The sequence below is a fragment of the Hemicordylus capensis genome, chromosome 1 (assembly GCF_027244095.1).
Source record: "Hemicordylus capensis ecotype Gifberg chromosome 1, rHemCap1.1.pri, whole genome shotgun sequence".
NCBI lineage: Eukaryota > Metazoa > Chordata > Lepidosauria > Squamata > Cordylidae > Hemicordylus > Hemicordylus capensis.
In genome coordinates this window covers 101,062,636-101,089,662 of record NC_069657.1, presented here as the reverse complement: position 1 = coordinate 101,089,662, position 27,027 = coordinate 101,062,636, and the positions used below count along the sequence as shown (strand labels likewise).

The window sequence follows — 27,027 nt, the reverse complement described above, 5'->3', positions numbered from 1 at the left end:
AATATATGACAAAGCTTTGTTATAGCACAAGCGTTACAAAATTCAGAAATCTCTTTCCATAAAAGGAAAAGATACTATTTGAATGACCTTACTACAGCAACACTGAAGAATTGAAACACCAATGAAAATGAAATGGAAATGCCTCGTATACTGATATGATACAGATAGCTTTTAAAAAATTGAAATACTGATTTCATTAAGGAAATTTCACCCAGTTTTACTCAAAGCTATCTTTTTGAGCATCCTATTATTCAAATGTTTTACAAGGGGAGGAACCCAACAGCGATGGGAAGATACAAATATTAAAGAAAATCTCACTTATATACAAGGCAGATATTAGTGATAAATAATCTATTTATTTATCAATCATATTTTATACCACCTGATATGTATATCTCTAGGCAGTGTACAAAATTTAAAATATTTAAAAGTCACAAATCAAAATACATAACAAAAATAACAGGAAAAAATCATTAAAATGATTTTTAATTATTAAAATTAATTCTAATTAAAAGCCTGAGAGAAAAGGAGGGTCTTGGGGTTCTTCCTGAAACAGAGAAGGAGATGCTCTTATTTCAGCAGGAAGCTTATTTCGAAGCCCTGGGCAGCCACAGAAAAATCCCGGTCCTGGGTCACCACCAAACGAGCCGGTGGCAACCGTAACTGGACTTCTCCAGAAGATTGTAACAGGCGGCAGGGATTATGACAAAAGAGGCGCTTTCTCAAATAGCCTGGACCCAAGCCATTAAGGGCTTTATAGGTAATAACCAGCACTTTGTATTTTACCTGGAAACATATTGACAGCCAGTGCAGTTCTTTTAGAACCGGTGTTATGTGGTCCCTTCGTGTTGTCCCAGAGACCATTCTGGTTGTCGCATTCTGTACCAATTGTAGTTTCCGGGCTATGTACAAAGGCAGCCCCACATAGAGAGCATTACCGTAGTCAAGCCTGGAGGTTACCAGCATATGTACCACTGTTTTAAGGTCATTCAGCTCTAGAAATGGACGTAGCTGACATATCAACCGAAGCTGATAAAGAGTGCTCCTGGCCACCACCTCCATCTGAGAAACCATGGAGAGCTTTGGGTTCAGGAACACTCCCAAGCTACATACCTGATCATTCAGGGGGACTGTAACCCCATCCAGAGCAGGCAGATCTAAACCATCTCTCGGGTCCTCTCCCCCCCCCACCCCGGTCAGTACCTCCATTTTATTTGGATTCAACCTCAGTTTGTTATCCCTCATCCAGCCCATTACTCCCTCCAGGCAGGCATTTAGGGAAAATATGCCATTTCCATTTTTGGCATGGAAAAGTAAATCTGGGTAAAAATAAGCCATTTTTCTCATCCAACCGACCAGAATCTGGGGCTATCAAGGCCGGATTAATTGAAATATTCCTCTGTTCTAGACATCTCTCTTCTTTTGGAGAGGAGTGGCAGAGATGGGAATAGAGTAGACAAGAGGGCATGACACAAAAAGCCACTCTACAGTCAGTCCCAAGTCGGCACATGAAAAACGTGTGTTTGAGAAAAATGTCATTTTGGAGATCTCCCTCACCCCAGCCTCATCTGTTGGGTAATTTTTGGTATGAGATAATGATAATCGTGGCTGAACTGGTAGGAAATAAAGTATAAATGCTCTCTCAGATCAGGATTAGAATTTGAGGGTGTGAAAGAAACTGCTAAAACCAAGGGAAAGTCTGTCAAGACAACCTCCTGTACAAACTATTTTAAACTAAACGGGAGCTCATAACAGCAATCTTGCACAGCTCCCATTCATTGAAATGAGGTTTTTGCAGGAGGTCTTCTTGGTGAATTGTGACCAGATTGCTCAGTAGTTCAGTCTGCACATTATCAGTAACATGACCCTGTATCTTTTTCCCAGTTGGAAGGAAGGCAGTTTTGATCAGAAAAATGGCCCAGGGGAATAGAGTTAAGCACAGACCACTGGCTCCACTCATAGCCCACCATCCATGACTGCATTTTAGTAATACTGGGAGATTACTCTTGTGTCTTGCCCAGTTTGACAACTTGTTAACTTATAGAGCTACTAGTGGTTTTGTAGCCCGTTGGATAACGGGCGCTAGGGGAGCTCTGCGCTCCAGACCACCACCGCCATTAGCCCTCCCGCCCGCGGCTCTGGCCGGGTCCGCCACTCACCGCCGCCCGCGGCTCCGGCTGGGCCCGCCACCCACCGCCGCCCGTGGCTCCGGCCTGGTCCACCGCTGCCCGGGCCCACCGCCGCATTCTTCTCCGCCGCCTCGTCCGGCGGCCATCCTGGGCGGCCAGAAGCGGCCGCCCCGAAGAAGCTGGGTAAGCGGCAGCACGGCCAGGCCTTGGCCATGGCTCTGCCGTCTCCTTGGCCGCGCCGTCTCCTCTGGCCGAGGCGGCGGCTTTGCCGCCGCCTCAGCCAGTGTCCCCCGCGGCCGCCCTGAAGATGGCCGCCGGGTGCTGGCGGTCCTGGCTCCCTGGCCTCTTCTGGCCATGCGCTTCGCACATGCCCAGAAGAGGCCAGGGAGGCACGGACACACGCTTGGTGTCCGTCCACGGACGGACACCAAGCGTTTTATAGATAAGGAAGGCAGGGATAAAATGAGAAAACATAAATATGTAAAGAACTGAAATGTTGAGATAAAACATGACAGAAAGGGTGATGAAGGAGAGCAGCTCTTAACACCGTGCCATTCCCTGTACCAAACAGTGTTGCAGTGGATTGTTGGGGCAAAGCTAATATGCTACAGTTTGTGCACAAAAGAAGGTTAAGAAATGGTGCCTTACATAATACAGAATTATTGGGCCATGCCTAATGAAATGCACATGGCAGCGTGGTAAGAGTAACATTAATCACAAAAATGCCACAGGTGATATGATGAATGCCACAGGTATTAAAAAAAGATTAGAGCAGCAGTTTGAAGTGCTGCGGTAAGGGGCTTGTAGGAGTCGGAATGCATGTCAAGCTGCAACTTGGAGTAGAATGTACAGACTGAAATATCTATTATTCATTCTTCGGGAGATTAGATGTTCTCCATTACAAGGGCTGGAAGAGACTGAACCGCTGGAGAACTGCTGCAAGGTCAGTATAGACAACTCTGAATTAGATGGACCAATGGTCCTATGCACCACAATGCAGCTTCCTGTGTTCATCTTACAGGATAGTAATAGATAATAGAATCCAGAATAGAAATGACATGTATATATGTGCTGCTGTGCACTTTCACCTGACACAATGGATTTACTCACTATTCATTACCCTGGAGGAAATGAATTTGACTTTAGAAGTATCAGTGATAAAGAAGGCAGGCAGGCAGGAGGAATGGGAGATTCCTCAAACACTTTTGTTCTCCCTCTCCAGAAGAGAATACACAGGAACTATGTCATGTATATATAGAACTATATTATGAATGATTCCAAACTTATTCCAAGTCACTTCTCCAATCACCATTAAACGGGAATTACAAGTTATAAGAAAAGTCGCCTGGGAACAGATACAAATATTGACCAAGCTGCTGTAACCTGACCCCGTGACATCAGGAAGGGCATAAATACAGTGGTGCACCTTGGTAAAAATGGTGCCTGGACTACCCCCACCACGAGGCCCCACCACTCACATGGCACCCCTGCATTTTTGCGGGGGGGGGACTCCTGCCACCACCCTGCACCTGACCCACCGTGCGGAACGTCCAAAAGTTACCTTATTTTTAGCCGCCAATGTGTGCAGTCGGGGGATGAATAGATGAACCGAGCAGGCCTCCCCCTGCCCTGTGGCAGCAGCAGGAAGCAGTGCAGTCACTGGGCCTGACTGGCCCAGTGGTCCTTGAAAACTGCAAGGCGCTCCAGCACATTTATGCAGAAAGGAGCACCTCACAGTTTTCAAGGGCCGCTGAGCCAGCCAGGCAGGCTCAGAGGCTGCTCCACCCACCACTGCCACAGGGGAGAGACCTGCTTGGCTCATCCCCCCACCCCCATCCATGCATATTAGTGGCTAAAAATAAGGTAACCTCGGGTGGTTTGGAGCAGCAGGGCAGCGGTGGGGTGGCAGCAGGAGGTCCATGTGGTCCCTTGGAGCGCCGCCCCCCGACCTTGTAGGCCACAGTAGCCAGGTCCCCAAGATCGGAGGATTAGAGCGCCTCTGTGTAAATATAATAAAAATGATCAATAAAAACAGTTCTCTCTGCTTTAATTATTCTTAAATGTTTGGTTTGAAGCTAACAGGAACACATTGGTAAGGTGAGTCTTAAGACATGCAAACTGGGAGGTCTTGCAAGGAGGGTTAGCCATGCTTTGCATTAGAGGAAGATGCGCTAACCTAGAAGTCTTTTTCTGACCGAGAGTGAAGCGGATGATTTTGCTTTGAGATGAGTCCCTGGATGATGCACTGTACAACAAGAAAGGGGGAAAAAGTGCAAGATGTGAGTGAGCAGAGAAGAAACATTCACACATGTCAACTCACTGAGCTGACAAAGGTTTTAGATAAGGGACTCATCCAGATGTTTCAAAAGAGAGAGAAAAGAATTCCCCCCTTTCCCCAATGCAAAATTTCATCTAGGATGCCTTCTAATAATTTGTATCCATAGCTGTCATGATTACAGAGGCATAGCACATGCACAAAATTTATTTCAAGTTTATATGAAATGTCATATTCTACTGATATATCCAAAGCCCCAACATGATCTCAATGTGTTGAGAGTATGCATGTTCTGAGCACAATTCTCAAATTTCTAAAATAGCAAAATATCCACTGGATTGTATGATCTAATATTCAACATGTCAATTAGCACTTCAGTTTTCAACAGTACTCCTGACCAGAAAAGTCAGGCAAGACTGCTTTAGTTGAATTCTTCCTGTTAAGGTAAATACTAGATCTCACCATATGAGGGTGCATTCCATAAAACTAAAGCTTTGCTGTGAAAAATGATGGAATTAGCTTGAAAGATTTTATCATGAATAATACTAATGAAAGACTTGTACTTTAAACAGCAAATTAAAACTCAATATTTATGATCCCCACATTCAGCTAAACCAAAGAAGCGCAATTGAAACTAGTCAAAATCAATTTTTGCAGTTTTGATATAAAATGAGAATTTAATAATACAAATATCACAGATAAGTTATTGATTCTTGGTTCAATTTTAATCTGAATCCAATTTCTAAAGTGAAGTCTGAACAATTTGTAGGGCCATAAAAGAATTTTACTGATTCCTAGTTTTTAAAAAAATGTGAATGTAATATTTAGCAGAGATCACATATACTGGTATGCTAAAAGTGATGCAAACAGCTTCCCATGCAGGAAAACACACAATTTCTGTATGAATGAATTGCAAAGTGGTGTGTATTATTATTTTTAATTGGTGGGGTGAGGGGAGGTGGTTTCCTCTCTTTTGTATGCCATTGCAGTACAGGTCTGGAAATTATATGAACTCCAAATTAACATGGCTAATCAAAAGAGAGAAGATCTGAGTCTGATTTAACCATAATCTCTATACAAGTGAACAAGGGGAGGAGGAGAGTCTTGTGTTAGGAGTGCTGGTCTTGTGGTAGCAAGCATGACTTGTCCCCTTAGCTAAGCAGGGTCTACCCTGGTTGCACATGAATGGGAGACTAGAAGTGTGAGCACTGTAAGATATTCCTCCTAAGGGATGGAGACGCTCTGGGAAGATCATCTAGGTTCCAGGTTCCCTCCCTGGCATCTCCAAGACAGGGCTGAGAGAGAATCCTGCCTGCAACTTTGGAGAAGCCACTGCCAGTCTGTGTAGACAATACTGAGCTAGAGATGGACCAATGGTCTGTCTCAGTATATGACAGCTTCCTATGTTCCTAAGGGGATGGAAAGCAGAAGTTTGCTTGCTGAGTGCATTAGGCCAGTACTCAGCACAAAAGAAAACACTCTAGATATAGCTATATATAGATAAATTATACAGGAGATCTGTGATTATATCTTCCAATGTATTTAATAAAGCAAGTAGCTGCGGGGGGTGGGGGTGTACACTGGCTTGGGGCATTGGAACAGGGGTGGGAATGGGTGATGGGTATTTAAACTTTCACACCATTTCCCCACACTAAATGGTAACTTCACACCATTTCTCCACACATCCAGACTAGCTATTATCCCTAGCAGAAAGAGGGAGAGGAAGAGGGAATTAACAATTGGGAAAATGGTAGAGGAGATTGGGTTAAACACCTCCTTCCTTGGTGGTGCTGCCCTGAGCCAGTCTGCTTCTACATTTCAAAACAGACTTTGAGTGATCTGATAATTGAACTCTTGTATCACTTGCAGATTAGCCCCTGAAAATATATGGCTACATAAGATGACCCATAACATTAATATTATGCACAGAACTCTAAAGCAGCATGAAGCAACACACTTGTAAAGGTTCATAATATGACCTCTCCAACCAATAATGGCAATCACACTGGCATTCATTCACTCACTCACTCGCTCTAATCCAGCTAGGTGTGTCATAAGCACATACACTCATATTCCTAGCTAAATCTAGAACCCTATGCACAAATGGTTGCTGCACACGTAGCTCTTCCACCTACAACCCAACCATCTACACATGTGGAGCCCAGGGAGTAAAATAATGTCAGCATAATCAGCTATTCAGGACCAGGAATGGAAGTACTGGATTTAGGTCCAAATATTCCTAGTGTTCTGCCAAACATTGATCAGCTTGACTGTTGTATTTTCTGCATTGTCTAGGCGGCTTTCTTTTGCTCCATCTCCATCTGATAAAGACAGCTTAAAAGTTGAGGTGACTTCTACATTGATTTACAGACTCACAAACCCAAGATCCATTTCTCTTGTCATATATACATATACATATTCTAAATGCAAAGATTTCCTAGATGCTATTTTGATTTTTTCTAATCCTTCCATTTAAAAAAAGCAAATAAAGTATTGGAACAGATAACCCACCTGGACTGCATTTCTGGTTGTGCTTTTAACTGAAGATGTGGTGCTTGCTGGGGTTGTTGGCACTGTGCCTGGGGAGAAGCTGGCCCCTGCTGCTGCTCCTGTAGCCCAACCTGGAACTGGGATTGAGGCCCTACTTGCTGGGGTGATGTGAGAGGTTGCTGGGATGGATGATGCTGTGAATGTTGTTTGGGGGGCTGCTGTTGCTGCTGCTTGTACCGTGACAGACTGAAGAAAAGGCCCAAGATGGCCTTTAAATTCCCATTCCGGATTTCTGCAAGGCAATTTGTAAAAGTCATTTATATCAATAACCAATGCACTTCACTTCAATGGAATTGCTTGCTTAAGCCATGATGCTGTTCATAATGCTGTCATAATCTTTACATTCCTTTAGGATGTAATATACCCTTTAAGATATGACAGAGTCCCTGCAACCCTAATTGCTATCACAGTTGATTAAAGCTGGGCAGCAAGCACCAAGTAAATTAACTATTTCTTGCCTGCGGAAATCAAGTAAATATAGGGAGATAAATATATTGCTCCTTTATATGTGAATGTTGGCAATACTCCAACTACGTGCACCCTCGTTGATCCCTAAATGCACACACGATTTCCTTTTTTAAAAAGACTGGAGACTGTTGCTCTTCAAAATCTGAGCTTTTATATGGGGTCCCTCAGGGCTCCATACTGTCTCCAATGCTTTTTAATATCTACATGAAACCGTTGGGAGAGATCATCTGGAGAGTTGGTGCTGGGTGTAATCAGTATGCTGATGACACCCAAATCTCTTTCTCCATGTCAACATCATCAGGAGAAGGCATATCCTCCCTGAATGCCTGCTTGGAAGCAGTAATGGGCTGGATGAGGGATAACAAACTGAGACTGAATCCAGACAAGATGGAGGTACTTATTGTGCGGGGTCGTCACTCGGGAAGCGATATTGATCTACCTGTTCTAGATGGGGTCACACTTCCTCAAAAGGAACAGGTACGCAGTTTGGGAGTGCTTCTGGATCCATACCTTTCCCTGGTTCCCCAGGTTGAGGTAGTGGCCAGAAGTGCTTTCTATCAGCTTCAGTTGATATGCCAGCTGCGTCCGTTTCTTGAGGTTCATGATCTCAAAACAGTAGTACACTTGTTGGTAACCTCCAGACTTGATTACTGCAATGAGCTCTATGTGGGGCTGCCTTTGTACGTAGTCCGGAAACTGCAATTAGTACAAAATGTGGCAGCCAGGTTGGTCTCCGGGTCATCTCGAAGAGAACATATTACTCCTATATTACAGGAGTTGCACTGGCTGCCAATAAGTTTCTGGGCAAAATACAAAGTGCTGGTTATAACCTATAAAGCCCTAAACAGCTTAGGCCCACGGTACTTAAGAGAGCGTCTTCTTCTGCATGATCCCCAGCGTCCACTGCGTACATCAGGGGAGGCTCGTCTGTGGCTACCTTCATGTTGTCTGGTGGCCACCCAGGGACGGGCCTTCTCTGATGTTGCCCTGAGACTTTGGAACACGCTTCCCGTGGAAATAAGAGTCTCCCCATCTCTAGCAGCTTTTAAAAAGTCTCTAAAGACTTTTATTTTTCTTTTCTCTAAAGACTTTTACCCAGGCCTTTTAGCTTTTTAACTTTGTAACTTTTAAACTTCTGGATTATTTATTGATTTGTTTTAAGCTGTTTTTAATATTTAATTGATTTTAATGTTTTGTTTTTATTTGTTGTACAGCGCCCTGAGACTTTGGGTTAGGGTGGTATAAAAATGCTTTACATAAATAAATAATAAATAAAAACAAGGTTCTGCAAAATAGGCTATCCACACTGAGGTGCCAGCTCACACTGGGAGCTTCTGCTGGCTGCGGTGGGAGGGTGGGGTTAGGGGAGAGGCCCATGTTTCCATCAACTTTGAATCATTCAGAAGACCTGGGCTAAATGCACAAGTGGAGCTCTACACAGGTTCATTTAAGAATCAGAACAAATACCTTTCTGTTCAGTTACAGGGTTAAAAATATTCTAGAAATAATAAAGGAATGGGCTGTTAGGAAAGCAAAATATGAATCACAATCTTCTGTCTGATTGACAGAAAGCTCTTTGGAGTCCTCCTCACCCCATTTTTCAGTTTGTCTGTGCTACTTGTTTTTCCAGTGAAAGCTCTTTGTCTTTGGAAATACAGTGGACTGGGTCTCACAATAAGTGAGACCCGGTTTGTGGCAGTGGGTGTGGAGAGCGGGCTAAGCCCGCTCTCCCCACACACGAGTGCAGAGGGAGCCCTGGGTGGCTGGATCGGCTGTCCACATGATTGCCGGCTCCGTAACGGAGCCAGCGGGGGCTGGGGAGCTCGGGGGCCACATGGCCCCTGGAAGCTCCAGTATGCCCTGCACGAACACGTAGGGCATACTAGGGAGACCCCCGGAGCTGAGAGGTGGCTTTTCGCCTCCCCTCCGGGGGTCTACTCGCAAGTAGCCACAGTACGGAGCCACAGCACGACTACTCACGATCAGATAGCCCCGGTTTGCAGAGCACTTGCTCCGAAAACCCGGGCTATGGGGAGGGCTACAGGAGCTGGTTACCCACTCGAGAACTACCGGGCTCGCAGCCGAGCCTGGTGGTTCTCATGATTAGCAAAAATCGGGCTAGGCTATCCTAGCCCGATTTTTGTTAATCGTGAGATTAGCCCCAGTGTGTTGGATCCTAAGAATGAGGATCCATCCCACTGTATTTCTTAAATAGGAGTTGCATCAGAAATGAGATGATTCCTTTCCTCCTCTGCAGCTTCCAGCATACCCCCCCCCCCAAGCTGTTTGTGATGATCTCCTCTCAGGAGCAGATTTTCAGAGCGACACAGGGAAGCTCTTCTCACGATCAGTGAGAAGAGCTTCTTCTGGGTCTGCGGGCAGAGCGGGCTTAGCCTGCTCTCCCCAAAGATGATCCAAAGGCAGCCCTGAGCGGCCAGATCAGCTACCCACACAACTGCAGGCTCCATTGTGGACCTAGCAGGGGCTGCAAGGATCGGGGGTGGCGCAGCACCCGGAAGTTCCAGGATGTCCCACGCAAGTGCACGGGGCATCCCGGTGAGACCCCTGAGCCCGGGAGGCTGCTTGCAGCCTCCCAGTCAGGGGTCTACTTGTGTGTCGCCGCATGCCGCGGCAACACATGAGCAAAAAGATGAGGCTAACGGAGCGCTCACTCTGTTAACCTCGTCTAAGGGGAGGTGTACGTAGCGAGGTTTGCTGCCGGGAGTCGCATACCTCCCGTTGCAGCACACGATCGCCCAAAAGCAGGCTAGGCTCCCTTAGCCTCTTTTGAGTAATTGTTAGAATAGCCTCAGGGAGAGAAGACGGGATTGGCAAACTGAAGTCTCTGTTCATAGAATACATTCTTAGGAGCCCACCCTACGTGCAGTGGCCATAATGCATAGGTAAGTGCCACCTATTACAAGATTCTAACTATAGGTTGCCTGGTTACATGAATTTTCAGGAAGAGGATACAGGAAAAATGGATACCCTAAAAATTAGACTCATTCTCAGTGAACAGCTGTCTTTGTGGAGTGCTGGTTTTTAGTTCTTTACAGTTAATCCATAAACTCTGTTTCAAATAAGCCCTTCAGATGCATTTCTTGTTCTCTTATCTCAAGAGATGGACTGAGGTAATTCACCTGGCACCTTGCCATGGGACTTTGGACATGGAGGGCACATCAACCTCTTTGTGTTCTGCCAACTAGTATAGTCTGAATTACTTCCTGTTGCTGCTCCCTTCTGTCTTGTGTGTCTGTTTAAGTATATCACACAGTTTCGACAGTGTGAGCATATAACCCAGTAATTTCCATTTTGGCCACAAAAAAGAGTATTTTTCTAAGATGAAAACAAATACTACCAGATGTTCTGGTTTTTAGGGCAAGGCAGGTTTCTTTTTTCAGTCTGGTGTTTAGAGGCTTCCATGCCGTGGAGTTTCGGTTGTCTTGGTTGTCTCAGCTTCCTTTACCCCATTTTAAAAAATTATATTAATCTATTTTTCTTAAGACACATAGCACTTAAAATTCAACTGGAAGCAAAGGAAGGCACACAGAAAACAAGCCAAGAAGCTCAGTATTAAGCTAAATAGGAGAGAGAAATAAGTGCAGGGGTGGGGGGAATAAACTAGCAAATTGTATGTGTGAATACATATTTAAGAATCCCACACAAGGCTTTCAGATCGCTTCACACCACTTTGCAGTGAGTCAATTCACACAGTCAGCTGTGAGAGTCATCATATTCTGAGAAATCAAGAGCCAAAAGGGCATGCAGGAACAGCCCTTTACTGGAAGCACTCTCTCATCCTAAAAAGGGTGACTGACTACTTATGTCCTGTTCAAAGAAAAGGAAAATCAACTGATTGTGTTCATAGGCTCCTTGTTTTGATTTCTTTGAGAATTCTGTTCATTCCTTCTCTGGGAGGTTTACAACAACATCAAACAGATTAAAAATAAAGACCTTAAGACAATTTAAAACCACAGTCCAGTTTAAAAGCTTGGGTGAAAAAAATAAGGCGTTTTTTTTTTAAAGTCTCTAAAGTCCATTGACATAGAAGCAGGGATTCCCCTAGTGCTGTGTGTCAACGTTTGGAGCCAGGGGATTCCGTTTGCTGGCAACCAGGATTCTACTACTGAAAAGAAAAAAGAAAATCCTTCCCACATCAGCTGAAGGAGCTTTGCTAATTTGCTGATCTTACACTTAAGCATTTGGGCAGCTGACATGTATAAATGTGCTCACAAATTCATGATGATATTCAAACAACAGCGTGAACTTGGGGAAGGAGCTGCAGATTTTGCTGCCAAGCGAGATTGGTTAACTAATACAAATATCTTATCCATAAGTAGTTTGCAGAATAGCCAGGCTCACAAGCTGTCTTACAGACAAATGACCAAGCCAAGAAAACCATCTCACCTGTACCTGCAAATCCAACTGCTTCCTTTGAGAACAGGGAGGAAGGTGCAAAGTAGAAAAGTCAGCAACAGATTTAGGTGTCATTTATTGAGATGGTTTGTCCCTGCTTCCTCTTGCACATGCAAGTGAAAGTAAAAGGTGAACCCAGACTAGCACACAAAGGCTTTCCAGTGTCAGGCCAATCACCTCTTGTGCACACAACTTGTATAAAAACAAAAATTTGCCTACTGACTTCACTTCAGGGACAGATCCATGTGCCCATCCTGCCTGTGCATCAAGAGTGCCCACAACTGTGATAAAAATAGAATTCCACAGCTCATTCTTAAGCAGAAAAAGAATTTATGATGAATTATTTTAATATAGAAATTCTGGGTCACATGGTCTCTATAAGCGAATTAGGAATTGATCTTCTTGAATCTAGTGTAGCTGAATCAGTACAAACATTAGCTAATTCTGTCATAGCCATAATGGCATTGTAGTCATTGCAAGGACTATAACCAACTAGACCATATTTATACTTATTAAATGAGAAAGATATAGGGTTATACTGGATTATAATAGACCTGAAAGGGCAGGAGGAATATTTCCTTGAAAAACTGAATGAATACAGGGATAAAGAATAAATGATACGGAAGCAAATATTCACTAGAACAGGGGTTCTCAAACTTGGGTCCCCAGATGCTGGACTACAAGTTCCATCACCCCCTGCCACAATGGCCTTGGGCCACTGTAAAAGGCCACTTTTAAAAGGAATTAAAACAGGCTTTTTTTAGGTTAGAAATTTTTATATTGGAAAAACTCTATATAATACAAGTTATTGAAGCATTCTGATAATCCTAATCTGAGGGGATTATAGTCCCTTCTCTGGAATTGTTTCCACAAGTTTTGCTTGCTTCAGAAGTCCAAAAAGGAATAATTGTCATTGCCAGTTTCATCACAATCTCATACTATATGTCCAAGACTGAATTTCTTATATTTCCTTCCCTGCTTCCATCTCTTCATATATTCTCCATCCATTGGAAATGCCACCATCCACCTTGATGAGCAATTACAGAGCTTTGTCTTTATCTTTGACTCCAGTGTCTGCTCATATATTCAACACATCATCAACTCATGTTGCTTCTGTTTGTACAACACTACAAAAATATGGAGACTCTACACACAATCCGTCATGGAGCCAGTAGGGGCAGCAGGGATCGGGGGCTGCCCGGCCCCTGGAAGTCCCAGGATGCCCCACAGGAGTGTGTGGGGCATTCTGGGGGACTCACGAAACCAGGAGGCTTGTTGTTGCCTCCCAGTCGGGGGTGTACTCGTGTGTTGCTGCAGCATGTAGCCACACCATGGTAGCACACAATCACAAAAATGGGGCTAGCAGAGCACTCACTCCACTAACCTTGTTTAAAGGGGGGGGGGGGCAATTAGGCAGGCCAGCCACTAGGAGCCACATGGCTCCCAGCAGTTCACATGTGTGGAGGAAATCGGGCTGAGCTCCCTTAACCCAGTTTCTCCACGTGTGTGAATAGCCTCATGGTCTTCCTCCTGATTCCTCAGAGAAAACGCTCGTTCACACTTGTTATCTCTTCCCTCAGCAATACTTTGAGGCTATTCTCACAATTGCAGAAAATCGGGCTAGCCTCTGCTAGCCCGATTTTCTGTAATTGTGAGAACCACCGGGCTTGGCTGCGAGCCCAGTGGTTCTAGAGCAGGTAACCCGCTCAAGTACCCTTCCCCCCAAACCGGGTTTGTGGATCGAGCACTCCGCAAACCCGGTTTTCAAGATGGTGAGTAGCTGCGGCATGGCTCCGTACCACGCCTACTCATGAGGAGACACGCCCCCAGAGGGGAGGCGAAAAGCCGCCTCCCGGCTCCAGAGGTCTCTCCAGTATGCCCTGCGTGCTCGCCTTATGCCTGTAACTGTCCAGAATAGTTTCATGCTGAAGCCTATATCTCTCTTTTCCTTCAAACTCCTTCTCAAAACCCACCATTTTTTGTGAAACCTTTGTCACAACCCTTAATAGTCATCACCACTGAATCATGTATTTGAGCTCAAAACATATTCTTCCACTGCTTATACTCATCTTCACCTTCCTCCACCATCCCTGTATTGAATTTTAGATTGTAAACACCTCAGGGCAGTCACTTCTTTCTTAATAGAAATGTATGGCACTTTATGAATAATGATGTTATAATAATATATTGAATTGTCTTCTTGCTCTATTAACTTTATTATTATTGAAATGTTCACTACCTCCTTTCAGTCCCAAACAAAAATGTTGCAGATGCACAATTCCCCATTGCAAAATAAAACTTGCCATCAAAGTGGACTCACCTTCTGCCGACAATCCCTGTATGTTTATTCCTTTGGCAGCCAAAAAACTCAGGCACGCATCTATGTTTTCAATCTAAAAGAGGAAAGAAAATGAGAGGTGAAAGAGAATGCATCACAGCAACATTCTGACTTCATTTTACTGTGCATGCAAAATCAGCCTGTCACGCAGAAGTTCCTTTGTGTTTCATGCTGAAAGATTCATTACATGGGTCAGGCATGCTTAATACCAGAACTATACCAACATGACATCTCCTGAGCAGGCCAGAGTTCATGGCTTTCTTTAAGTTATACTGGTTGGTGCTGGAAATACAAGCACATGCGGAAAACTGTTTTTACAAAAGGGATTCCCCGTGAAGTTCCGGTGATCCTAAACATAACAGCCAAACTCCTATTTTTGAGTGAGTGTGTTGGCATGTTTAAGATTTCCTGAACCACATAAGAAGCCCCTTCCACAAAATGCCTTCTCTTTTGTACTCCTAGCTGGATCCCACCACCACTATAATGCAAGAATGGGTCCCAAGAATAGCCTTCCAGTGTTTCTTGTTGCTATCTGCCAAAAATAAACATGGGGCACCATATTTGTTTGATGTAAGGAAAGTTTCCCACTTATCCAAAGCGGGACAGCTGGCAGAAATTTCCAGCCATAGCCTTCAAGTAAGGAAACTAGAAACCTCAACTGGAATCCTGAGTATGTTTACTCACAAAATTCTCTAGATGTTATGAATAGTAGACCTGATTAATGAAGAAGACTGCTGTTTCTCACATTGGACCTCCTTTACATCTAAGTGAAGATAACTGGAGTATTTATTAAGTAAGACATGTAGGATTCCAGTTGATCACACAAGCTGAACATGACTGTCTGTGGGTTTTTTCATGATGAGAGCCAGAAATGAGGATTATCTCTAGCTAGGCAACCCCAGTAAAGTAGCAAAAGCCCTAAATTTGGCTGGTGGAAAATAATCACTTGGCCAGTTTGGCTTGAAAAATGGTTGGGCCACTTTGGATTATACATTGCCTTACTACCAACCACGTGCTATTAAGATATGGACGGTGACTGTGCATATCTCCCCTTCTCCAGCATACCATCTCTTAAGTGCATGGGGCTTGGTTTCCCTTAAGTACCCCTCTACACATATTCCAAAGTATTATCTGGATCATATGTAGAGGGGGTGGTTCTGATGAATTGCACACAATTTCAAAATGGTACATTCATGTCTTAATCATGTAGGATGGGATGGGTGGGGAAAGTATACTGAACTGGTTATCCTATACTGAAATTATAGGATAACCATTTTTCCAGTAGTCCTGAGGTAAAATGTTTTGTTCTCTCTTTCTCCTATTAAAAGGCAAGCTAGCTCCCACTTCAAATTAATACCAACTACTCAGTTATCTCAACTGATTGTTGCTTTTGTTATTTCAAAGAAGAAAAGGGCAGAACCAACAAAAAAGGATACTCTTTCCCTTCAAAAAAGATCTTAATTTGTCTCATACATCCAGTCCGTCTGCACATTACACAGAATGCAGTGGTAGAATTCTGGACTGTACCACTTCAGATTGAGGATGGAGAATATCATTTTTACTGTTCTCACAAGTCAAAAGCTTTGCACATGTTGTGATCTCACACTACAGAGAGGAACTTTTAGCATTGTTTTAAGAAGCAGAGTTAAAATTGGTTGTAAACTAAAATGAAGCATCAAACATTCAGGCTGCTTATTTACTAGGGCAAACCTATATATATTTCTTAAGTTTCAATTAAAGGTCATGCTTAAACTAAAAGCTACTATTAAATGTTGATGGAAGTTTTCAGTCATTTTACTAGCCGTTGAATAAGGTTCAGTAGCCCTATTGTTCTATGTAGTTCTATTTTTGTACATCTCTTTATTAACTCAACCTGAAAGCTAGTTGTTGACTGTCACCATCACACTTCTTCCAGGAAACCTGTTTTGATTCATAACATTTTGAGGGGATCCCCCAAATATTTTTACAAATCATAAAAGGCCAGGGCACAGAATGTTTGCTCTCCTCTGTATCTAAGAGACAGGAAAAATACCATCTGTTGTGGCAGTTGTCATGGTATCATTTTCCTAGGAATACCTAACGTGACAACTTCATGTAAATTATCCACACAGGAGGGGTGGGGTGGAGGGGGAACCCAAGCGCTGCCTCAAGCAAACACACAGCATTTCATGGATGACAACAGAAAAGCAATATATTTAAAAGCAGAACTACTATAACAGTCAGCACGAAGGTGTGGCTGCCTGAAATATTTATTTGGTTTGTTTATTTAAACCTGTTTACCCTGCCTCTTAACCTATAAACTGGTCCTCCTCAATAAAGCCCACAAATGCCATTAAAGCAAACAGAACACCCATAATTAACAACAGGTTTCATGCAAACCATTTTTTAAAAATGGTATTACATATAAAGTAACTTGCATGTCACTTTAGGTGCTCTTTACAGCAGAGAAGGCAGCCAAGAATTGCCTAATCAACAAATTAAATCAATAGAAATTAGAGTTCTACATCCCCAATGCCCATGTACAGGCAAACCTCGTTACTCGTGGAACCGCTATTTGTGCTTCCACGTATTCGTGGGTGTCTAATCAAAACGTGATTACATTATCCATGGTTATGAAAGGGTTAAAGCCCATGTGACCATGGTTCCTAGAGGGCAGGAAATGATTGTGGAGGTCACTTCCAGCCGCCATTTTATTGGGAGGACCCATTTTGTGACTCATTCCTTTAAAAAAAAAAAAAGGTATTCCCCCTCACAATTTTTTGCCAGTTGGGGACATTTCACAGTTGGGAGTGGCATTCCTGAAAACATGTAGATCCTGTGAAGGGTCTACATACAGTGAACATTTTCAATTATTTTTGCCTTTTTTGCTGGCATTTTTTTGCTGGGTTTTCACCTTTTTTGTCCATTCAGGAACCTAACCCCCCATTTCCCATAAGAGGCACTTTTACCTCCGGACCTTGGGGCAACAGTCCGTGGCCTCCAAGGTCTGGGGGGGCCCTCCAAATGGCCAGGGGGCTCCTGAAGCCACCCATGCCTGCCCCACTGCTGCTCCACCACGCTGAATCTCCAGTTCCCCCCCCCAATCTCATCCACCATGTGTGCGGCCAAGGGGTGGGGGCCAGGGGTGACCTGAGCAGGCACATCAGTTTAACAGGAAATCAGCACAGTACCAAAGGGTCAGATCCTCCTCCCCCATGACACAGCCCTGATCCAAATGCACCCCCTGTAGCTGTTCTGTATTTATTTAATGTCAGGAGTTCAACACTCAGAGTTCCCTCGTCACTTTTAGTTGGACCCTCAGAGCAGGGCCTCCCAGATAGGTAAACTTTAAGTAAAACCAAAGTTTTAGCAATTTTGTCACAACTGAATTTTGCTTACTAAAAATTGCCCAGTTAGCATTATTTTTGTGTATTGACCTCCTGGGCCTTAGCTGCTACACTACACTACTTCCTGACCCGACTTTGGATGAGATTAATGTCTGATGGTTTAATGTACAGTTGTCCCTCATTATTTGTGGGGGTTCTGTTCTCACCAATAACCGCGAGTATGGCGATGGCGAATAAAGGACTGTTACCCCTATGGGAATCTAGGGGTTATGTTCCCACACGCACAATGCCAAAGAAGTGGGAGATGGGGAGAAATAACTGTTAAAAATGAACGGTACCTTGCTCTCTTGGAGAGGAGAGCTGGTCTTGTGGTAGCAAGCATGAATCGTCCCCTTTACTAAGCAGGAGGTAGAGTGGGGGGCAGGAGGTGGGGGGAGGGCAGGAGAGAGTGGAGCAGGAGGTGGGGTGTGGTAGGGCAAGAGAGACTGGGGCAGGAGGTGGGGGAGGACAGGAGAGACTGGGGCAGGAGATGGGGTGGGGGAGGGCAGGAGAGACTGGGGAAGGAGGGGGGAGGGGGAACCACTGGCCTCAAAGAGCACACAGATGCTCTGTGAGGGGTTGGCTCAACAACCACGAATTTTATCCTATTTTTGTACAGCAGATAAAGAAACCGGGTCTCTAAGACCTGTCCATGGATATGCAAAACTATGGGTGCTGGGACCACAGGTAACGAGGGCCACCTGTACTTTTTGTGGGAATATACTGTAAATATGCAGATCACTCCACTGCTACATGTCTGTAAAAAGACAACCACCATGAAACCTCCTGTTGTGAGAACTATACTCAGGCATTTCCCTGTTTACAGCTACACTAGTGACATTTCTAGGGTTTCCATCCAGGCCAAGCGGACATATGATCCAAAACACACAAAAGAAGATGTGTTGATTTGCCAGAAGGAGACTCTGTGTTTTCTTTTTCTCTCTGAATGAGTCTGGCAACCAGTTCATATTATTCAACAACCCTACTCTTCCTCCTGCTGCAGGCAGCTCTATAGTACAGCACAGCGGGAAAAGTGGATTGATGACCATTTTCAATCAACCATTTTGATCAAGCATTTTATCCACACACACATACTGGGAGGGGGATGAAAAGTGGCACTGTCAGAGATGTTGTTTTGATTTTTGTCTCAGTATTAATAATCATAATTAGAGAACATATGCCTATAAGCTGAACATAATAGTCAAGGTAACAGGCAAATAAAAAAGATTTGCTGTTTACAGATGCCATTATATTTCTTCTTGAAAATTTAAAAAATACAGTGGGAGTTTCCTTTTTTCCATTACATTTGTCATTTCAGTAGCTATACTAGTTTATTTGCACAAACTCATATCTACTCTGACCTGGAGGCTCAATGTAAGTATAAATTTCTGTCTAATATGTACACACATATTTAACAAATAGGTAGACATGTAGTCCAGCAGGATATTTTCCTGTATAATCTTCACTGAAATTAATGGTAGCTGCATTAGAGCACTATCTTCTACCAATGCCATTCATCTCAATGATGTTTGTACAGGAGATATTTTGACCAGATCATTCGTTTTCTGCAAAAACCAACCACTTGATTCCAGTCCAAAAAGAAAAATTGGTTATGGCCTATAAACTACTTCAACACATAGTGACTGGTCTTCTGCTCATGGAGTACTCTCTCTTCCCATATATCACTGGTGTACGCCAGAGGAGAGGAGAGGTTCAGTTATCAAAACTGACACACATTGTGGAAAATCTGGCATGTGGGAAGAAGAGCAAGGCTTAAAAAGAGACACTCAATCCTGCAGTCATTATGCAGGACAATCACCCTAGCCCACACACCAATCAAATTATAACACAGGTTGAAATCTCTTTGCTGATATGCCAGTGTCAATACAATCACACCTGCACATAGTGAATTAATGGCTATCACCACATCCTTTTAATAAGGCTATAAGCCATCTTGGGAGTAATTTTGTGACTGAAAGGTGGAGCATAAATACCTAGAAAAATAAATATGTGCCAATGGGTGTACAAACAGGTCCCTATCCTGTCCCTAAAACATTCTCAACTTCAGTCTTAATTGAATCTCCAGGGGAAAGAACCCATCTTATCTGCCCTTATCTGTTTAAAAAAGATATACTATGAAATGATCGTGGGAAAGAAATATGAAAAATGCACCATACAGTTTGAAAATCTTATTTCCCTGCTGCTAGGGGAAATCTCATTTCCTTGTTGACTGAACATTCTGGAAACTCTGGGCTCAGATCCTTCAAAAGCATACATGAATTGTGTATGTGTCCCATCCCACTGCAAATTCCCATTTGTGCTCATTCCAAAATAACTTGGAAGAGGCGGATGGTTCAGTTTTTATTCTACTACTTTCAGTTATGCAGTTCTACTAAAATTGCACAAAAGAAAGCCACACAAGATTTTGTTCACCACAAAACTGACAAACTCACTTTCTGTCCTTATCTGTGTTCATAATAGCAGAGAAGCACATTCAAGTTTATATAAGACCGCACAAGAAAATTTGGATTTGGAGCCCTTTACAAGTCTTAGCATGTAGAAATGTGGAGATGAAGAACACAAAGTCTGAAGCTGACATGCACTTCCCAAACATGTGGCCTTGAAGCCACTGCCAAAGGTGGATAGCACTTCCCTCCCCAAGTGTTTGGAAACACAGCTCCTATTCAGATGTTAGCTGTTTACTGCAGGAGAATACATCGTACCTGGCCTGCCACGTAAAGTGTGAAGCGGATGAACTTTTAGGTTGGAACTTTCAAAAGTCATTCTTTCATGCTCAGCAATCCTATGAAAGCTTCTTTACCCAGAAGTCAGCCTCTCTGCGTTCAGTGAAGCTTACCCCCAGATACTGTATTTACCTTAATCCAAGACAAGGTTTTTTCCAGGTTTTTTTTTAATATTAGCTATCAGGAGGTCATCTTAAATTCAGAGTCCTGTTCCTTTCAAATAAATACAGGTACCTGTATTTAACCTCAACTTTTTAAAGGGGATCATCTTAAATTCAGAGTTGCCTTTGATTCAGGGAAAAAGAGGTAAGTGTATATAGGAGCGCAAATTTTGATGTGTATACATTCAGGACAGTTTTTCTAAAATTATCAGGATGGCAAGAACCTCACTTTTATTTGTTCTCCAACACACCAATAAGACAGGACAGTGCCACAGTAAAGCTTCATATACTAGGCTTGACTGACCAGTGCTAATTGTGGCAATAAAAACCCACCTCTTTGCAAAAACAAAAGTTAAATCACAATTTGCATGCTAAAACAGAACTTCTAGAAGCTCAGAAAAACCAAAACTTTATTATTCTGCTTTCAGCAGAATTCTTTGTTATGTGTGAATCACTTTGAATGGCCACGTGCAAAAAACATTAGTACTAGGTATTCTTTAAATAGAGGCACATTTAAACAATCAAAGCATCCTAGGTGCAACCAACAGATGTATTAACAGGTTCTCCCTCTAAACCAAAACCCTGATGAGGAGGGGGGGGGAATGTCACATTTCGATGTGGCATGAATAATTACTTTATGAGGCAGTTCCCATGATCAGTGGGAACCACTGAGATGGGGTTTGCAAGGTTTGCTTAGCCCGCTCTCCTCACAGACGACCCATCAGTTGGCTGCGAGCGGCCGATCCGGCTGCCTACACAACTGCTGGCTCCACTATGGAGCCGGTGGGGTCTGAGGAGTTTGGGGGATGCACGGCTCCCAGAAGCTCCAACATGCCCTGTGCAAGTGCCGAGCAAGTACGCAGGGCATGCTGGAGAGACCCCCCGAGCCAGGAGTCTGCATTTAGCCTCCCCACCGGGGGCCTCCTTGTGAGTTGCTGTTGCACAGAGCCGCACCAAGGCAACTCACAATAAAAAAAGCCAGGTTAGCGGAGCGCTTGCTCCACTAACCTTGGCTAAGGGGAGGGGCATTCAAGTGGGTGACCCGCATGAGAACAACCGGGCTTGGCTTCGAGCCCAGTGGTTCTCACGAGCATACCAAATCGGGCTAGGCTCCCTTAGCCCAATTTGGTATGACCATGAGAATTGCCTCTACGTCTCACTGTACATGGTTTAATGGACTATAACAACAAAGTTGCCCCCATAATTACAGTTCATAAAGAGCCAATTTTGGATTAGAAATGGGGAAAAGGGATAATTCATAGCAATATAACATGATCAGGTATCTTTTGTAGTCCTACCAATGGTAGGAAGAGTTGTAACATCCAAAGGTTTACCTGGGAAGTGTTGTGGATTAGGATTGTGCTTGCCATTCTACTCTTGCATTTTATTATTTATTGTTATAAATAATGAAACATCTTAATATATGGGGGGGGGATGGGGTTGTAAAACAAAGAAAAGTCTTCAGGTGCTAGTTGTCTGCAAACACATTTGCTTTGCAAATGCCGGAGTTGATAAACCCGAAGCTTCTACATTCGAATCCTGAAAATCCTGGGGTGTGCTTGTGAGTGGGTGGCAGGCAACAATATATTCTAAAATGGAAACTCATGTCTCTTTTTGTTTTGTTTTATGTTTTGTTTTATGTTTATTGATGGGGGAGAGTTTTAAGGAAAGTTGTGATATTTATATATAAAGTTGAGAGGGGGAAATATTTTCTTGTGCTGAAAAATGAAATTTGTATCAGCTTCTCCTTTTTTCGGTTTAATGTAGGTTTGTTAAAATTGTTTTATCCTGTTTGAAAAATTAATAAAATAAAAATCCTGACATTTTGTATTTATTGTAGAAGACAATGTGTAGTAGCCATCTGAAGATGAAGTAGCCATCTTCATATATTAATCCCTGAAGAAGTGCTCACCGTTAGTACACCAAAAGCAGGTAGGTAGTCCCACCCTATCACTTACCCCCCAGACCTCACCACTCACAGTAACAGTAAAGTTTGTGTGAAATGGGAAAAAACTCAGTGTGATGGCTGCCACTTCCATGATCAGCAGCCTTGGGCACCCGAGGCTGCCGATTACGGAAGCGGAAGCCATCATGGTTTTAGCATGTGCTTTTTCACACAAACACCACTGTAACCATGGGCAGCAAGTTTTGGGAATGAGTGACAGTGTTGGGGCAGGACTTCCTACCTGCTTTCAGTGCTGTAATCATGAACGCCTTTTCAGGGACTAACATCTGGAGCGGGCTAGTGTCTTGGTCACAGATTACATATTGATAGGGTGCTGGCCTGCACTGGTCCTTCAATGTGCTGGCGCCAAAGTGACTTTGCACTTTGCCCTTGAGAGTCTTGTGGGTGAGCGGCACTTCAAGAACACAAGTAGCCAAAAGCTACAGACAAGTACAGCCCTGAAGCCGCTTTGGAAGCAAACTCTAACCTAAGGGTGGACAGACCCAGAGGAAAATACATCGGATCCCAAATAATTGGACCATCTGTGCAGGTAGGCTAAAAGCTGACCCTTGCCCAAAACAACATAGGGACATATATCAGGAGCAGCAGAAGGAATGTGGTGGTGGGGTCAGCAAAAATGACTGCACATACAAAATGTCCTCAGTAATGTTATTAAGGGCAACATTAGTCTAGATGTTGCCCAATGTGACAAGGTTGTCATGACTAACAAGTCCCATTAATCTCAATGGAACTTAGCCATGACTAACTCAGTCCAGATGCTGTCCATGTTCTGTTAATATCTGGAGACCAGGTCGTGATCTGTTAATATCTGCAGACCAGGTCGTGATCACATCATAGACCATTTTGCATCAGTGAAAGCAAGGAAGGTGCAGTTATAATTTTCATGTAGTGCCATAATTTGTTAATTAACTAGCTTGACTTGTATTTTTGAGCTGATATTATGGTAAAGTTATCTGAAAGATGGGTGTCAGATGTCTGGACAGGGGTGCAATTTCAGAGTTTGCCATAGGCGCTATTTTCCGTTGATACGCCTCTGCCCTTGAGATCCTCCAGCAGCGACACAACAACTTACAAAGCAGCCCTAGAAGTAAAGCAGGCATCTGAAATATACAATCTGGCAGTACACAAGGCACTGCTTCCCCTTCCAAACAAGCATTTAGATCAACTGAGAGATACCAAAATAAAGATGCCAACTATAGCTTTGGTTACTGCCAAGTTAAACACTTCTAGCCCAATCCTATTTATATTAACTCAGCAACAGGTCCCACCAAGTTAAATAGCTCCCCCAACCCAAACCCAAGAAATTGGGCATAGGATTGCAGCCTTAGAATGGTAATCACCAGCAAATGTTTAGGAACAAAGAAAGAGAACTGTACTCTCAGTTTTAAATATATTGTCCAGGGCAATAGTCTACAGAGGATATTATGACAGCATCTGATGAAGTATTCTACAGCTGAATTAAACTGCTGTTCTGTGATTCCAAACATATTTCTGCTTAGAATTTACAAAGGTGGGGAAAGTGTTCAGATTTGTTTGAACTTTTTTGTAGCTTCCCTCATTTCCACAACGGCTTTCAAAGGCAGCTAAACCTTTGTGTTAGGGAGATTTCATTCTCCAAAATGAAATTCTCCTGAGAGAATACATTATAAAGGTTAGTACAGCTGGCTACCTTCATCCAAGCTAACTCTTGAGGACATAACAGTATAACATTTCAATACATCCAGGTCAAGTTTGAAGAAAATACATTTAGGCGTCTATACAGGGGCCCCATTCAGACATAGTGTGAAACCTCCGGTAGACGAAGCTTTGGCTAATCTGTGAAGCTGAGAATTATGCCACAGATGATTGACTAACTGTGGTTTGGCAACCTCCAACTTCTGAGCAGAGGAAACCCTCCCTCTTCCTAGTCCACCCAGCCTGCTTCCCAGCAAGCCCCATTCCACATGCATCACCAGACTGTGGTGGGCAAGGCATCAGCATGCTAATGAACCTGCAATCATTGGTTGCAATGTTAGAAAGGGCATGCTCAGCATGATCATGCCATTTTGGAAGTGTTCACCCACCCTGAGCAGGGAAAGACATTTTAACCCTTTCCTCACCCCACTGTTTTACGCAGTTAGGGAGGAAGGGTCCCTCTCTTCCCACTTGTACTGATTAGAGATGGACTGCATAAGTTTTCCCTCTACTTTTTCTCATATGTTTGCAGAATGAGTTTGTTACTGGCAATGGCCATTTGTGACACACCCACACCAAACCATATCCAGCAGATATGAAGGCGATGCATGGCCCCCCTCCCCATTTCTCCAAGGACATCTACTCCCCCACCCAGACCCCCATCCCTATCCAGACCCCCATCACCCAGACCCCCATCCCTATCAGTGCATGAGTGCTTATGTATGTATGGGTAGGACGTGAATGCTAGGAATAGGCTGAGATTACTAAGGATTTGCCCCTTCGATATTTGGTTGTATTGTTCTATTTTTTGTACAACTTGGTAGGGGAAGGGGGGCTAGCATGGGTGTAAGCATGTTTGGTCTCGGCCCAACATCATGAGAAGTACCATACATCTAGAGCAGGATTAAATCACACAGAGAGATTCTTCTTGTGCACTGAAGATGAGCAGTGCTGCTCCTGAACGGACCACTCTCTTATGAGAGTGCCCAGCCATAGACACAGAAATGCAAGCTGGAGAACATTTACTGCCCAGCACAGTTGACAGTTCCACCAAAGCTCTAGGAAGGGCCCCTCAGCAACATCCCTCCCAGTCCCGGCGACTGCCGGGAACCAAGAATATAAGCACCTCTTAAAAGAATCTCCATACTCAGTTTTGTTGTTCACAGTCACCTGGCTAGCCAGGCTCCATTCTAATCCCAAGGTGTCCCATCCCAGATTGCCCTGCAGTGGCTGCACTGCCCGTACTAATTAGCCTGGGACACAGGATTCATCTGTGGTCTCTCCTTGTCTGCCCTCCAAACCAGAAACCTCTCAAGCACCCAAAGTGGCCTGGACTATTTTGAAATCTGGAAGGGTTGGGTGCAAGATACGGAGAAGAGCAGTACTGGCCCTTCCATGGTTTAGCAACTGGTATCTTTCCCCGGGATTCTTGGTCATGTCCCTTGGTCTGGTTTCCCCTGCACCTTTGTGTACATAAAGAAACCACACTCCATAGCTAAGATCCGAGAGCCCAGGCATGGGACTAGATCGGGTGTTAGGTCAATGAAAGGGCTCCTTTCACATGTGTCTATTCTCCTTTTATTTAAAGCTTTCCCCAATGCAGTTCCATCCCTTTAAATACAGAAACTGCAGAGATGCGGCATTCCTGTTGCCAAGCAGCAGGAGGAGGAGCAAGGAGATGGAAATTGGCAGGTCATCAGTTCACAAAGGCATCCAGTGAGGAACGCGGCCACCACAAACAGAGGGTTCAAAATCAGGTTTGGGAGCAAACATGGAGCTGCAGTTGGGTGACGAAACCACGGTGTCCCACTTTGTATGATCACAAACTCAAACCTCTGAAACATTTACCTCTGGTTCAATGTTATATCCAAATGGATCCATTGTCATAGTGAAACCAAAGCTTCTCTGTGACCATCTATGCCAGCTCTGCACACTTCAGATTTGCCTCTTTACCACAAGCACCACACAGCCACCACAGATATTACCTGTTCTATTATAAGATAAATTTGTGGTCTGTTTTTCAACTGCATTTCTTCCTGTCTGTGCAGTATCGCTGTTCAGATGTCCCACTGTTTCCTCCCGTTTCTTGTGGTTAAATCCTCTCTCTTTTCATTCACCCATTCTCCCTTGCTCCATTTCACATCCTCTACTGGTACCTAAATTTTGCCAACTTCACCTTTTTTTCCATATCAAAGCTTGTCACTTATTGTTTTATTATATATCTCTGGCTTTCCATTATTATTTGTGTAACAAGGCTATGTAGCCATCTCTCAGTCACCCTGCTAACATTGTCCCCTCACCTACCACCATCAAGAGGGAAACAGCTGGTTACCAGTACTGAAACCATTAACTGGATTTGCTGGAAACTTGATTTTTTTTTAAAAAAATCAGCAAACACTATTATTATTTTTTCCTCTGGAGATAGTCCTTGTGATGATGTCCTTCAGTCCCTGAATGGTGAGACTGAAATACCCATGACATCATTTAAAAATACATAACAAGTCCAACACCTGCCTGCTCATGCCATTTTCTACATCCTGCAAATTTACAGTGGTTTGGAGTCTGTGTGCTTGTCCTGCCCAGCATATGAGTGTAGGGATAAGCAGTGATGAGGTCACATTTGCAGATGATACCAGGCCAATGAGTGATGGAAATCAAAATAGATTGCAAAAACTCCAAAAGGTGAATGGGCAACAAAATGGCAAATGTGGTCCAAAATAAATGAGTGATGCATATTGGGACAAAATCCCAACAACTCAGATGGGATCTGAGTTGTTGGTAACTAACCAAGAAAGTGATCTTGGGGTCATGGTATATAGCACAATGAAAATGTCAACTCAACATGCAGCAGCTATGAAAAAGGCAAATCCCACGCTCAGGAATTCAATGGTTTGGAAAGGGATTGAAAATAAAACTAGTAATACTCTAATGCCCTTAATTC

General features: G+C 43.6%; 1 protein-coding gene across 4 annotated transcripts in view; it reads right to left on the bottom strand.

Annotated features, from left to right (window-relative positions):
- The window catches only part of NAV2 (neuron navigator 2), a 410,389-nt gene that overhangs the window by 237,686 nt on the left and 145,676 nt on the right, over positions 1-27,027 (bottom strand). For 2 of the 4 annotated variants that reach the window (XM_053286662.1, XM_053286663.1), the window contains exons 4-6: positions 14,159-14,231; positions 6,916-7,186; positions 4,306-4,374 (exon numbers count right to left, since the gene is read on the bottom strand). In XM_053286662.1, the coding sequence (XP_053142637.1) occupies positions 4,306-4,374; positions 6,916-7,186; positions 14,159-14,231 (413 nt within the window). The remainder of the gene's footprint in view (positions 1-4,305; positions 4,375-6,915; positions 7,187-14,158; positions 14,232-27,027) is intronic. The other 2 variants (XM_053286664.1, XM_053286665.1) reach the window with 1 other exon arrangement.